Below are 13576 nucleotides of genomic sequence, written 5' to 3' on the forward strand. Positions count from 1 at the left end.
CATATACCATCTCTAATCTGTTGTACACATTCTCTTTTGTATATATTGCCCACTGTATACTAGCTCTGCTATATACATTATCTCTGTCACAAGCAATATCTGTGATATACTTTCTTGCACATATTTTCTCTGTCATGTGCAGTGTCTGTCATTTATATTGTCTTAACACAGTTTTCCAGTTGAATTTTCTACCACACACCTGAGATACATTGTCTCATACTTTGTCATTTATTATCAAACCACTTACTGTCTCTGTCACTGTCTCACACACATTGACTTTGTCATAGTCTGTCACAATAGGTTCTGTTACATACACTACTTCTCATACATACTCTTACAATTGTCCTTCTGTCATACACTTATTCTGTCACAAATTCAGTCATATATACTGCCTCTGTCATACATGATCCTTTTGTCATACATTATTTTTAGATTATAGAAAGTCTTTTGCTCCATCTTTCTGGAGTAAAAACTCTTTCCTTCTCATATGTTTCTGTTGTATATAATTTCTATCACACATAGTATTTCCTTATCATACTGTCTCTCTTTATCACAGTATTTTACTGTTGCATATTCTGAATCTCAGTCATGCAATTTCTCAGTCATTTTGTGTCTCACAAGCTCAGCCTTTTGGTCACATACTCCAGCTTTCTTATTTATACTCAATCTCTCACAGTCTCTCTGACATACAATTCATCATAAATTGTCTCTCTGTCTCCTTCTCACATGCTCAATTTCCCTGTCAAATATACTTATATACACACACACATATTTTTTCACTATCTGTCATGTGCTATCTCCCTATTGTATCTTCTGTCTCTCTCATGTTCTTCCTTCTGTTATATGCTCAATCTCCTTGTCACACACATTGTGTCTGTTGTCACACACTTGATCTTTATTTTAAACTCTTTCTTAGAGTCTGTCTCTGTTTCTCTGTCACTTTGTCATCACATAAAATCTTCTCTTAAAGAATTTAAATATATCTGCTTTGGGCAAGGGGAGGATACACACATAAATGATGGAATAAGAATTTTAGAGTTAAAGCTCACTTCATTTTATAGAAAAAGAAATTGAAGCCAGGAGAGGCAAGGACAAGCCTTAGAGTCACAATGTATATAATGACATTAGTAATATAAAGGAAACCAATATTGAAAGATTTCAGAACTCTGGTTGATGTCTCCAGTTGTGAGTGAAGAGGACTGAAATTGATGAAATCATGCTGTGTGTGTGTGTGTGTGTGTGTGTGTGTGTCTGTTTCTGTTATTTATCCTTTCTCTATATCCCCAATTCCATTTCTCTTTTGCATTTCATTTTCATAGTCTCTCTCATGCTTGCTCCCTTGTACCTCATCTCTCCTGCACTTTCTCAAACATTTCCAAATGGGGATAAATACAAATCCTCAAGAATCTGAAATATTGCGATGCTTCCAAGATTCAAATTAGTCCCACTTGAGCCCAGGGTTGCCTTTTTGTAGTGACCTAACCTACAAGTTCCACTTGATTTTTTAGTGTGAAGAACAGGAAAATTATCTAATACCACCATGTCATTTTAAAGATGAAGGCTGCCTTTTCTATTATGAAAAACTACTGCCAGTTTCTGAAATACTTGGTCTTTCTTGAAACTGGTAAGTCTTGTGGGTGAGTTCATGTCAATAGTTATATTCATACAGAGGACTTTGCTGACTGGACTGTTCAATAGCAACTCCGTCGCCCAAGGCATATCTTCCCTTTGCCAAACATTCCCTCAAACAATACTTTGTGAGATACCATTATGTAAAATACATTAGAATCTTTGAGCTTTTCCTAGGAACTAGCCTGAACGACCTCTTTACCTCTTGTTTTCTTGGTCTAAATTCCATCTTTCCTTTCTCCTCCAGCTTATTAAATCTATCTCCTTTTCTCTGCTTCTTCCTTCCTTTGTCCTGGCAACTTGTCACCCATTTGCCCTACAACATTTGGAGTATATATCCAGCTACCCCTCCCCATTCCCTGGTTTCTCTCTCATCTGTCTTGATCATTTCTCTGTCTCTGACTTGCTGAGTTGCAGTTTTCTTCTGTTGATTGACAAGGGCCGGTGCTGATTCAGGGGAGAGGGTTGGGCTGAGGAGCGGGGTGCATACATAACCCTATATCTTGCAGCTGTGGGAAGGAATGAGCTTCCCAAAGTCTTTCTCTCTCCCCCTTTCCTATTTTGTGACAAGAGCTGGAGGACACCAGCTGAGAATTTTCTTGAATTAGAGTGAGGCCTCAAATAGTCCTCAATTCATCTTCTGGCATACTTTTAGAGAAATGGATCACTGAATTAGGCCTGAGTTCTAATCTTGCCTTTGCTATTAATTTGTTGTGTGATCTTGGAAAATACATTTCACTTCTTTGAGTAGCAATTTCTTCCTTTTTTTTTCTTTTCATATTTTATTTTATTTTATAATAACTTTATATTGATAGAATCCATGCCAGGGTAATTTTTTTACAACATTATCCCTTGCACTCGCTTCTGTTCCGATTTTTCCCCTCCCTCCCTCCACCCCCTCCCCTAGATGGCAAGCAGTCCTATATATGTTAGATATGTTGCAGTATATCCTAGATACAATATATATTTGCAGAACCGAACAGTTCTCTTGTTGCACAGGGAGAATTGGATTCAGAAGGTAGAAATAACCCGGGAAGAAAAACAAAAATGCAAATAGTTCACATTCGTTTCCCAGTGTTCTTTCTTTGGGTGTAGCTGCTTCTGTCCATCATTTATCAATTGAAACTGAGTTAGATCTCTTTGTCAAAGAAATCCACTTCCATCAGAATATATCCTCATACAATATCATTGTCAAAGTGTATAATGATCTTCTGGTTCTGCTCATTTCACTTAGCATCAGTTCATGTAAGTCTCTCCAAGCCTCTCTGTATTCATTCTGCTGGTCATTTCCCACAGAACAATAATATTCCATAACATTCATACACCACAATTTACCAAGTCATTCTCCAATCGATGGGCATCCATTCAATTTCCAGTTTCTAGCCACTACAAACAGGACTGCCACAAACATTTTGGCACATACAGGTCCCTTTCCCTTCTTTAGTATTTCCTTGGGGTATAAGCCCAGTAGAAACACTAGCAATTTCTTCCTGAAGAAGACTTCAATAGAACGAGACTCCAGGTTTCATTAGCAGAGCATCACATAAAATCTTCTCTGAAAGGATTTAGGTATATCTGCATTGCGCAGGGGGCAGGATACACACATAGCGGATGGAATAAGAATATTAGAGTTAAAGATACTTTAGAAAGCCAGTCCATTCACCTCACTTTATAGATAAAGAAACAAGCCTAGAGTGGCAAGGAAGTGCTCTAGAGCCACAATATATATAATGGCATCAGTAATATAAAGGAAAATAATATTGAAAGATTTCAGACCTCTGATTGATGTAGTCTTCAATCATGAGTCCAGAGGACTGAAGTTGTTGAAATCATGCTTTGTGGTCTTTGGGCAGAAGGTGGTAGACAGTAGATGCAGAATGAGGTACATATTTTCACATGTGATCAACATATTGTTTGATATACACATTTCTTACAAATTTGTTTAAGGAATGGAGGGGATCATGGAAAAAAGAACAGTGATTTTTTTTTAAAGGAATCTATAAAACTTTTTTTAAAAGAGCATAAGAAAAGAATTTAAAAATGGCTTATAGTAATTAGGATACTGGTAATCTTAGATAATATCAATTTGTAAAGAATTTATTTAGCATTGTTTCCTTTAATAATGTTCAAAAGCTTGGTAATAAGAATGATCCAAGTTTAAGAATCAGCAGCTCGTAATTAAAATAAAGGTAAAGAGACAATGAATTCATTTGTAGAGAACAATGTTTAGTTTAACTAGTTAACTACAAAGTCATGACTGAAAGGAGGAAAATAAGAAAAAGGGATAACTGATAGACTGGCAGAGAAGAGGAGAGAGTAAGTTATTCTGAGAATGAAAAATAGATTTAGAATGAATGAGGCAAAGGGAAAGATGGAAAGACAATAGACTCATTTTAGAAAAAAGAATTTTAGAGTTTGAGATAATGAATGTAGAATAGTTTTGGATGACTTTTGATGTCTAAGGTGTGGCTATGTCCTTTGGTGTCCGAGATATAAACTTCTGAGAGATTTAGGTGTTTAAAGGGATATCAAAATAAATTTTGAAATCTCCACTGAAGGTCAAGATTTCAGCACTGGTCAATACAGAAGCACCATATCCTCTTTCCATAAATTGTTTTTCAGAATAGAAGACAATTCTGCAAATGGTAATGGCAAGCTGAATGTGAGTAAGGAAGAACTCTCAGACTTATTTTTTTTTTATTTACAAGATATATATGTATGGATAATTTTTCAGCATTGACAATTGCAAAACCCTTTGTTACAACTTTTCCCCTCCTTCCCCTCACCCCCTCTCCCAGATGGCAGGTTGATCAATACATGTTAAATATGTTAAAACATAAGTTAAATACAATATATGTATACATGTCCATACTTATTTTGTTGTACAAAAAAGAATCGGACTTTGAAATAGTGTACAATTAACCTGTGAAGGAAATCAAAAATGCAGGCAAACAAAAATAGAGGGATTGGGAATTCTATGTAGTTGTTCATAGCCATCTCCCGTAGTTCTTTCGCTGGGTGTAACTGGTTCAATTCATTACTGTTCTATTGGAACTGATTTGGTTCATCTCATTGTTGAAGAGGGCTGTGCCCATCAGAATTGATCTGATGATCAATATAGTATTGTTGAAGTATATAATGATCTCCTGGAACTGCTCATTTCACTCAGCATGAGTTCATGTAAGTCTCTCCAGGCCTTTCTGAAATCATCTTGCTGGTCATTTCTTACAGAACAATAATATTCCATAATATTCATATATCACAGTTTATTCAGCCATTCTCCAATTGATGGGCATCCACTCAGTTTCCAGTTTCTGGCCACTACCAAGAGGGCTGCCGCAAACATTCTTGCACATACAGATCCCTTTCTCTTCTTTAAGATCTCTTTAGGATATAAGTTCAGTAGTAGCACTGCTGGATCAAAAGGTATGTACAGTTTGATAACTTTTTGAGCATAGTTCCAAATCACTCTCCAGAATGGCTGGATGTATTCACAATTCCACCAACAATGTATCAGTGTCCCAGGTTTCCCACATCCCCTCCATTTTATTTTTCCTTGTCATTCTAGACAATCTGACAGGTGGACTTTCAGACTTATGAAGAGGTAGTTTTAGTTAGTAAGGCAAATAAATAGCCCATAAGTATTTGCCAAGCCTCTGGTAAAAGTAAAAAAATAAAACAAAACTCCCAAAACAAAAAAATCTTTACCCTTGTATAGCACTTTATACTTTTTCAAATCCTCTTCTAAATGATCTCATTTAATTCTCAAAACAGTCCTGAAGGAATAGACTAAACAGTCCAGTGTATTGGAAAGAAAACTGGAGTGAAACTCAGAAGGCTTGGGTTTGAGTCTTTGTTCCTGGCAGCTTATCCTGCTCAGAAACCTTCAATGGTTTCCTATTGTCTATAGAATCAAATACAAACTCTTTCTCTGAGTGTTTAAGGCCTTTTATGATTTGTTCTATCCTACTTTTCCAACCCTATTTCACATTACTCCTTTTCACTTTCTATCTATTATAGCCAACTAGGGCTTTCAGTTTTTCTTTCTAAAATGACCATTATATCCACTGCTTCCCATTCATTCACTATGGTTGCTTATCAAGACAGAAACACACTCCTTTCCTCTCTATTTCTTTCAGAAGCTTTTCCTAAAAGGCCTCACCAAGATGCCATCTCCTCTTAAAGTTCTCCATGATCCCCTCAAGTATTAGCATTGGCTCACTCCTCAGATTTTCCTGGAGCACCTTAATCTTTCTCTACCTTTTATTATAGTTATTTATATATGTGCTATATTTTTGCAGTACCCTTCTTCCCATATGAGAATATATCTTAGGATACAGATGATAAAAGTTCACAAAAATAATAATAATGGTTGACATTTACATAGAGCTTTAATGTTTGCAAAGCATTTTATAAATATTATCTCACTTAGATTTTGCAGTATCCCTGGGAACTGAGTGCTATTTTTATTTCCATTATATAAGGAAATTGAGGAAATTTATAAGGAAATAGGTAAGAATTTAAGGATAGATTTAAGTCCAAGGCCTTCTGATTCTAGGTACCATGTTGAATTCAATGCAAAAAGTGAAATCTGAGGGTGTGTCTTGTAAAGAGATGCACTGGGGTGCACAAGAGAAGTCTCCTCTAACTTCCTCATTCCCTTCTTTAGAATTACAGAATGGCAGAGCTAAAGAGAGACTTCAGGGATAATCAAGTCCAACCCTTTTATTTTATAGATCAAGAAATCAGGACTCCAACAAATGAAATGACTTTGGCCAAGGTCACCACTAATTTCTGACTAGGCTCACCACCTACTAAATCTCTATTCAAACCCATTTATCCCATCTAAGCTGTGGGCAGGACCTCTTGTCTCCCTCAGATTTGTGCTCTTCTGGCTTTTTCTATTCCTAAGAACAAATCTGTCTCATGTGCTTTTGTACATTTTGTCCTCCATCTCCTGTCTCATTCTTGTTCCCAGATACCCTGAGTGATATCCTGCTTTCCCTTAGACAAGCTGGTGTCTGCTTCCCGCCCAGCTTCTGAAACCTGGCTCACAGAGGACATCACATGCTCTTATTATGACAGCATCAGAAAGCACTTTGCAGAGGTGATGGAACACCAACTTGTTCCTTCGACATAAGGAAGGAATCTCATTATTGGCTCTTTGGTACTGGACCCATTCCTTCTTTTTGCCACTTTCCAAAGGCTTTAGATCAAGCAAAGTAAGATCAAGAATTCCCAGTTTGGTTAACCCCATAGTGCCTCCCATCTAGCATGCTCTCCTCAAAAGGAACATCAAGGGACAAACAAGAAGCTTGTTCTCTCTCGCTAATCCCAACAGCAAGCATCCCTAATTTTTCTTAATTAATCATTCTGGTCTGCCATTTCTGAGTTTTTTTTGAATGTCTTTCTATTTCTAGGCCAAACTACCTCTTAGGAATGACAGGTAGTGCATCCATAATGTGTTAAAACAAAATGGGACTTCCTTTAATTTGTCCTAAAATATACAAAAAAAATTGTCCTAAAATAACTTCCTTCAAACTGAGGCCCAGACAGAGTAAATAATTTATCTGAAGTCATACCAGTTAGTGGAAGAACTGGGATAATAGCACAAATGTTGAGAGTCTAGTGGTTTCTCTATATCCTCACCTTGCTTTTCCTACATCCATCTTTTTCTCATTTCTTTGTTTTAAGGTTTTATATAAATTTCATTTTAAGGCTCTTGTCCTTGACCTCCTCAGGCTACTCTGAAACCTCAGAATGTTTTAGATCTGGAAGCAATAGCTTGGTGCATTAGAAACACTCCTGGATCTTGAGTCAGAGGAACTGGATTCATATTTGTACTGTGCCATTTCTACCCATGTGACCTTGAACAAACCACCTAGTTCTTCATTTCCTCGTCTGTAACAGGACATTTCAGGACATTTACTTCTGAGTACCATTACTTTTGGGTATTGTCTGTGCGACCTAAAATAATAAACTTAATAAAATTAAATTTGATAATACTTTACATTTTATGGAGCATTTGCAAAATTATCATTCTTTTGATTCTCATGTCAACCCTATGTGACAGGCATGGCAGGGATTATTATCTGCTTTTGGGAGAGGAGGATGCTAAAATTCATAGAAATCAAGTCACTCTTCAAGGTAGTAAGTTAGTAGTAGATTGTAAATTCCTGAGGTCAGTTAGGCAATCCATCAGCATTAAGTGCCTGCTATGTACTAGTACTGCTGAATGGGATGTAAAGATGAAAAAGAAGGAATCTCTAATCTTAAGGAGCTGACATTCTCACAGGGAAACAACATGAATCTGCATAAAACATTTTATAAGTCTTAGTTTTGCTCTTCTGGAAGATTCCAGCTCCAAAGCTAAAATGATAATCTAATTCAGCATTCCTTGTTACAGAAATGGAAACTGAGCTACAGAAAATGGAGTTCACTTTTCCAGTGCTCACATCTAGTTAATGTCTGAATAAAGATCAGAACTCTTTTTCTTTACACCATAAAGAGACCAATTTGTATTAGTTGTTTAATATTTTCACTTTTCCCAAGGTAGAAGCAAAGCCTGGGCAATTCTAAGTCTGGGCTTACCCTTCTCTCTCTCCCAACTCATTCCTCATGGTGGTGGAAGGCAAGTCACTTTCATATAGGCTCAGGCTATCCCTTGGAGGGGAAGACAAATCTAGGGGTCTCATATCCTGGATCCAAGTGTCATCTCCCCACCCCCCAACAAAGAAATGAGGGAACTTTGAGGGCTTTTCTGTGGCCAGGCAGATTTCCCCGACACATTGGCTTGGTTGTCCTAGTGACTGTGTGACCCTTCTCCCTCCCCTTTCTTCCCCCCCTCCCCATTGCCTGACACCATATAAATAGAGGCACAGAGCAACTGGGAGCTCTTGGCAGTCACCATGAGGACGCTGGCTCTGCTCTGCTGCTGCATGGCTTCTCTCCTGCTCTCAGGGAAAGCAGGTATGACCCTTTGGGTGGGAGGCATTAGGTGGCTGGATAGAGTGGGCTTTGGGCACCCTAGCAAATGGGAAAAGTTGGAAAGATAAATTTGCTTGTCCCTGATCCACCCCCTCTTACCCCCATCTCCCAACTTTCACTCTGAAAGCCGTTTCTGGTTTCTTCATGTCAAATTTTCCTAGCTAGCTGGTTTCACCTAGCCATCACCCTTTTACCCCTGTGTCTGAGGTGGCAGAGGAAGGATTTAGTACTGGGAGAATTGTGGGAAGCAGTTTGGGGAATAAGGGTAGCTGGGGAGACTGGTGATGGGGGTGGGGAGGAAGTTCTAAAAGGAGCCATCTGCCTGATCTCAGGCCAGACCTTGGAGGGGGCATACATACAGGATGGGATTGGGAATGGAAGTGCAGCCGGGGTAGTGATGAACTCTAGAGGACCTCTAAAGGAAATCCCTCAAATCTTAGAATTGGAAGGGGTTTTAGAGGTCACCTATTTCAAACACACACTCAGTGATCTTAAGAGACGGTGGCAGGAAACTCCAGATGCTTTTCTGCTTTTTTTATAGGACTGAGATCAACTAGGGACAGAATCATAGATAGGAAAAGAGACAGCGATTGTGAGAGAATCAAAACTGAGTTTGGAACAAGGTCTGGCCTGGGGTCAGGAGTGGGACTGAAAAGGGGTCCAGAGCTGTCACTTTTCTTTTGACATCTCAGCATTTTGTGTGGTTGGGAAGGTAGCTTGGGTTACAGCATGGAAGTTATTTATAGGCTGTGGAGAGGACACTGGATCAGTTTGCTCCCCCTCCCTTGATTTGGGCCCTGATGCAGGAATGGTTGGGGTTAGGCTCCTCTAAGCCATGCTCCCAGGAGTGCAATGAGCTGCTTCGGGGCCTGGCTCAGGATCCCCATTACCATTTTGGCTTTTCAGAACTGGGCAGTTCCAGTCTAGGCCCAAGCTTGCTATGCTGTACAGCGGGGACATTCAAGGACCTAAGCTCTGAGCTTCTTGTGTCACCCCGACTCTGTTTCTTACTGTTAGGCAGTTACAGTTAGAAGTGGAATGTAACCAGGGCAGACCTGATGGAGGAGCACCCCTCCCCAGGCCTAGAGGGGTGGGGAAGGGGCCTGCAGACCTCAGCATGTGCTGCTGCGCCCTGCCCTTGTCTGCCCTTGAGTTAATTTGGTCTCCCTGGGGCTGCAACGGCAGAAGCTGCTGCGTATTCCAGGCGGCTGTCAGGTGGCTAAGTATGGAAACAGCCTGGTAATTGGATCCTGAGCCCCAAGCTGCCGCCACCACCCCTACTCTCCCTGGCTCTCCCCTGCTTTGGCCTCTTCCCCCCACCCTGCTGGGCCACAGCTGCTGCCTCCCCTGCACTGTCACAGGGGCCAGGGGGCCGGGGAGTTTTAGCCTTTTAAGGATATCCTTTATCCTTCCTTCTAACAAAGGGGCTTGAACCCTATGGGCACTGGTATCTCACTGATTTCACTGGGTAGGCAGGAAGGATTCTTTCCATAGGCTCTTATTTTTTCCTATCCTTCGTAGAAAGAGGATAAAAGGAAGATGATCTTTCTCTTTTTACTGGAGACTCTTCTGCCTGGTTCATACCTGGTTTCAGAAATCTCCTTCTGATAGAGACGTGGAAGCATCTTGTCTTAGTTCCAAGGAAGGATAGCTCCCAATTGGGCAGGAATTATGAAGTCTGCCTTCTTAGAGCTTGACTTGTGTTTCATTTTCCTCTTCAATGACAAATTTCACTTCTAGAATAGTGACTCTTCCTCTACCTCCAAATGGGAGAGACTGCCCCCCAGAATGATTTTGCTCCCTCCCCAAACTGCAGCTGATTATATCCCTGGATTGATGCCCTTCTTAGTGGATTCCACCATTCAGATGGCAGCTCTCTCTCTTAAATTCTATCCTCTGAATGGTAGTTCTCTTGCATCTTTGGCTGGAATTATATATTTCCATGATAAATTTCACCTTATTCTTATGACAAATTATATATTCTTATCCCAATCCCAATCCACTTTTGTTCATCTGCCTTAAAGTATTCTAATTTTATTGTCCCCAGTAGGTGGACTTATGGTGATAGAATCAAGAAGAATGAGAGGGAAGCAGATTACCCTTTTTAAGCCCTGTTGCTTCCTCATGGAGTGAGGTTTCCAAGAAAATCTCTTTGATCTCAACATATATGCTCTTAATCACTCTGGGCAAAGCTCTTTGGATGGGGTGGGATCTCTCCTTTCATAAGCCCCTCTTTGAAGGCTTAATATAACCTCTGTTCCCTAGTTGATATCATCTGGTAGATATCTGGCTTTTCTACTCAGAATGCCCTTAGAAAAAGCAATCCAGTTAATCTGGGCCAGATCTACATCAACATGCCACTTTGCTCCTATAAATTTTAAATATTGTTGCCCACTTCCTATTTCCTCAAGGATGATCCTTTGCTCATTTTTATTTCAATGATATGGCTTAGTGGAGTATTTGATGTCCCTCCAAAATACCTTAGAATCAAAATCCAAGAGGTGAAAAACTCTTCATCAGTAAATTAGCTCAAATCTCAATTTGTAAGTGGGGAGACACACCAAGCCCTAGAAACAGTCTTTAAAGAGAGGAAAGAAATGATCACACTGTGACAGCCTTCCACTTTGATTTCTACTTCTTAGATAAGGCCTGAGAAGGCATTCTACAAATCCATACAGAAATTCTGTAGTAATTATCCAGACTATGGGGATGGGGAAGAGGGCACACATCTATTGTGCAGCATTCGGGGATCATGGCAAAGAATGATGCTTTCAGTTATCTGTCTCTTCATGGGCTTCCTGTGGGGGCAGAAGTTATCCTATTCTGTCACCATAGTGTCAAGAACTCTTATTTGATCTGCTCTGGCAGTGTTGGTCCCTCAGTACTCCAAAGGTAACCACCCTCCTTGAGAGCTTGTGGTTACAGTCAATGAACTCTAAGATTTCTGATGATTCCAAGAAAGTAGCTATCTGTCATTCATAGTGACCTTCTTAGTGATACAGTCCCACTACTTGCTACATATATAATATGAAAGGATGAGATCCTGCTCAAGTCTCATCCCCAATCCGTATTGAAAGGGCCTTTTTTCATTTCCTTTAAAACCAGTGATAAAAGGACTGATCAATCTAGTATATGTTATGGATCATATTCCAATTAGAGAGTCCCTTTACTTCTTTCCTCCTCCCCTCCTGCCCCACCACCAAAAATCAGAGAATACCATGCATGATTGGGCCAGCTTGATCCTGAAGCAAACCAAAGCTCACTTAAGTTGCATTTTCTTTCCTCCTTTTTAAATATCTAGTGGTGTGTAAACTAACTTGGTCATCAGATATTAATTGATCATAATGGAGTCATAGAACAAAGACTATCAGAAGTAGAAGGATTTTTAGAACTTAGACTACACACCCAATAGGAGCCTTAGAATATAAAATGGTAGAGCTGAAAGGGGCCATAGACCTCAGAATGTCAGAATTTAAAAGGAGTACATAGTATTTAGATCTGGAAGGCTAGAAAAGCCTTATAGAATTTTAGAACTAGAAGGGTTTTTAGAACAATATTCAAGATGTTCAGAATCTTAAAGTTCATCTAGTTGGATTCTCTCATTTTATAGGAAATTGTAATTGACTTGCTCAAAGTCATACAACTAGTGAGCAGTAGAATCCAGATTATTACCTAGATCATTTGATTATTCCTGATCTAGGGGTTTTCCCTACTACACCAAGATGCTTTCTATAACTAATTACTAACATGAAAAACAATATTTTGTTTTTAAAGTAGGGAAAGGGTTAGCTGTATGCATACATGTGTCTCAGTTTAATTTGAAAACCACTTTTATCAATGGATGTTCTTTCATATGGTCTATTCAGAAGAGAAGGAAGTTCTATTAAGTCATAAAGGATTCAAGTAAGATGACAAGATCAAACCTGGGAAAGTTAGACTTGGGGCAGTACATGTAATAAATTTATATATAAACCTATAAGTATGTTGCCATGGTTATATGGCAAACTCAAACATTAATGAACTTTTTGGGTTGGGAGGATTAATTGGGTGTTCATGATCAAGATACTTAACTTGGGCAGGCTTATTAGAGAAGGCAAGCTTTTCTGTTTATGCTTTGAGAATAAGAAAAGATGTGTTTGGGCAGATCATAGGTCTATTTAGGCTCAGATTTGGGACAAGAAGATACATGGGATTTAATGGAAGAAAACAGAGGTGCGCTGGGAAGTTTGGAGTTTTGACCTAAGTATCTAGAATGGAGAATAACATATTGATTAGGGAGGTTATTTCTATCTGCAATCCCAAACTTTTCAGCTGTGAAGAAACTAGGTATAAAAATTATACATTAATCCAAGGGAATTGAAATTTGTTATATTGTGGTTTAGATTTGACTGTGTTAAGAGGACTTGCATATCTTTCCATCACCTTTATCTTTTCTAGTTGCAGTTACATGACACTTGTTATGTTGTATAGGAATTCTGAGATATTGCTATCCTTTCAATTTGGGATCATCACATTACAGAATTTAATTTGATGAACTGAGCTTCTTTCTGGATATTTTTTCTCTAAGCCAGGGTTTCTTCACCTGGAAATCAATGAACTCCCAACATGAATAGATTTCTAGGGTCTATGAACTTGAATGGAAAAAATATACCTTTGTTTTCACTAACTTCTGATTTAAAGTTAGTATTTCTTTTAATTAAGAATTTTTCAAAAAATTAATAATAGCTTTTTAGTTTCAAAATACATACAAAGATAATTTTCAGCATTCACCTTTATAAAGTCTTGTATTCCATATTTTTTCTCCCTTTCTTCCCTTTACCCCTCTTCCCTTGACAGCAAGTAATTCAGTGTAGGTTAAACCATGTGCAATTCTTCTAAACATATTTCCACATTTATCTTGCTGCACAAGAAAAATCAGATCAAAAAGAAGAGGAAAAAAGCAAGCAAACAATAGCAAAAA

At 38.8% G+C, this 13576-nt stretch overlaps 1 protein-coding gene across 2 annotated transcripts in view; it reads left to right on the forward strand.

The window, feature by feature from the left end:
• The first annotated feature begins 8533 nt into the window (after nt 1-8533).
• SRL (sarcalumenin) overlaps nt 8534-13576 on the forward strand; it is a 68167-nt gene continuing 63124 nt past the window's right edge. Inside the window, exon 1 of one of the 2 annotated variants that reach the window (XM_051967691.1) lies at nt 8534-8598. In XM_051967691.1, coding sequence (XP_051823651.1) covers nt 8538-8598 — 61 coding nt within the window. In that variant the 5' untranslated portion in view covers nt 8534-8537. The remainder of the gene's footprint in view (nt 8599-13576) is intronic. The other variant, XM_051967701.1, reaches the window with a different exon arrangement.

This window comes from Antechinus flavipes, chromosome 1 (genome assembly GCF_016432865.1).
Source record: "Antechinus flavipes isolate AdamAnt ecotype Samford, QLD, Australia chromosome 1, AdamAnt_v2, whole genome shotgun sequence".
Taxonomy (NCBI): Eukaryota; Metazoa; Chordata; class Mammalia; order Dasyuromorphia; family Dasyuridae; genus Antechinus; species Antechinus flavipes.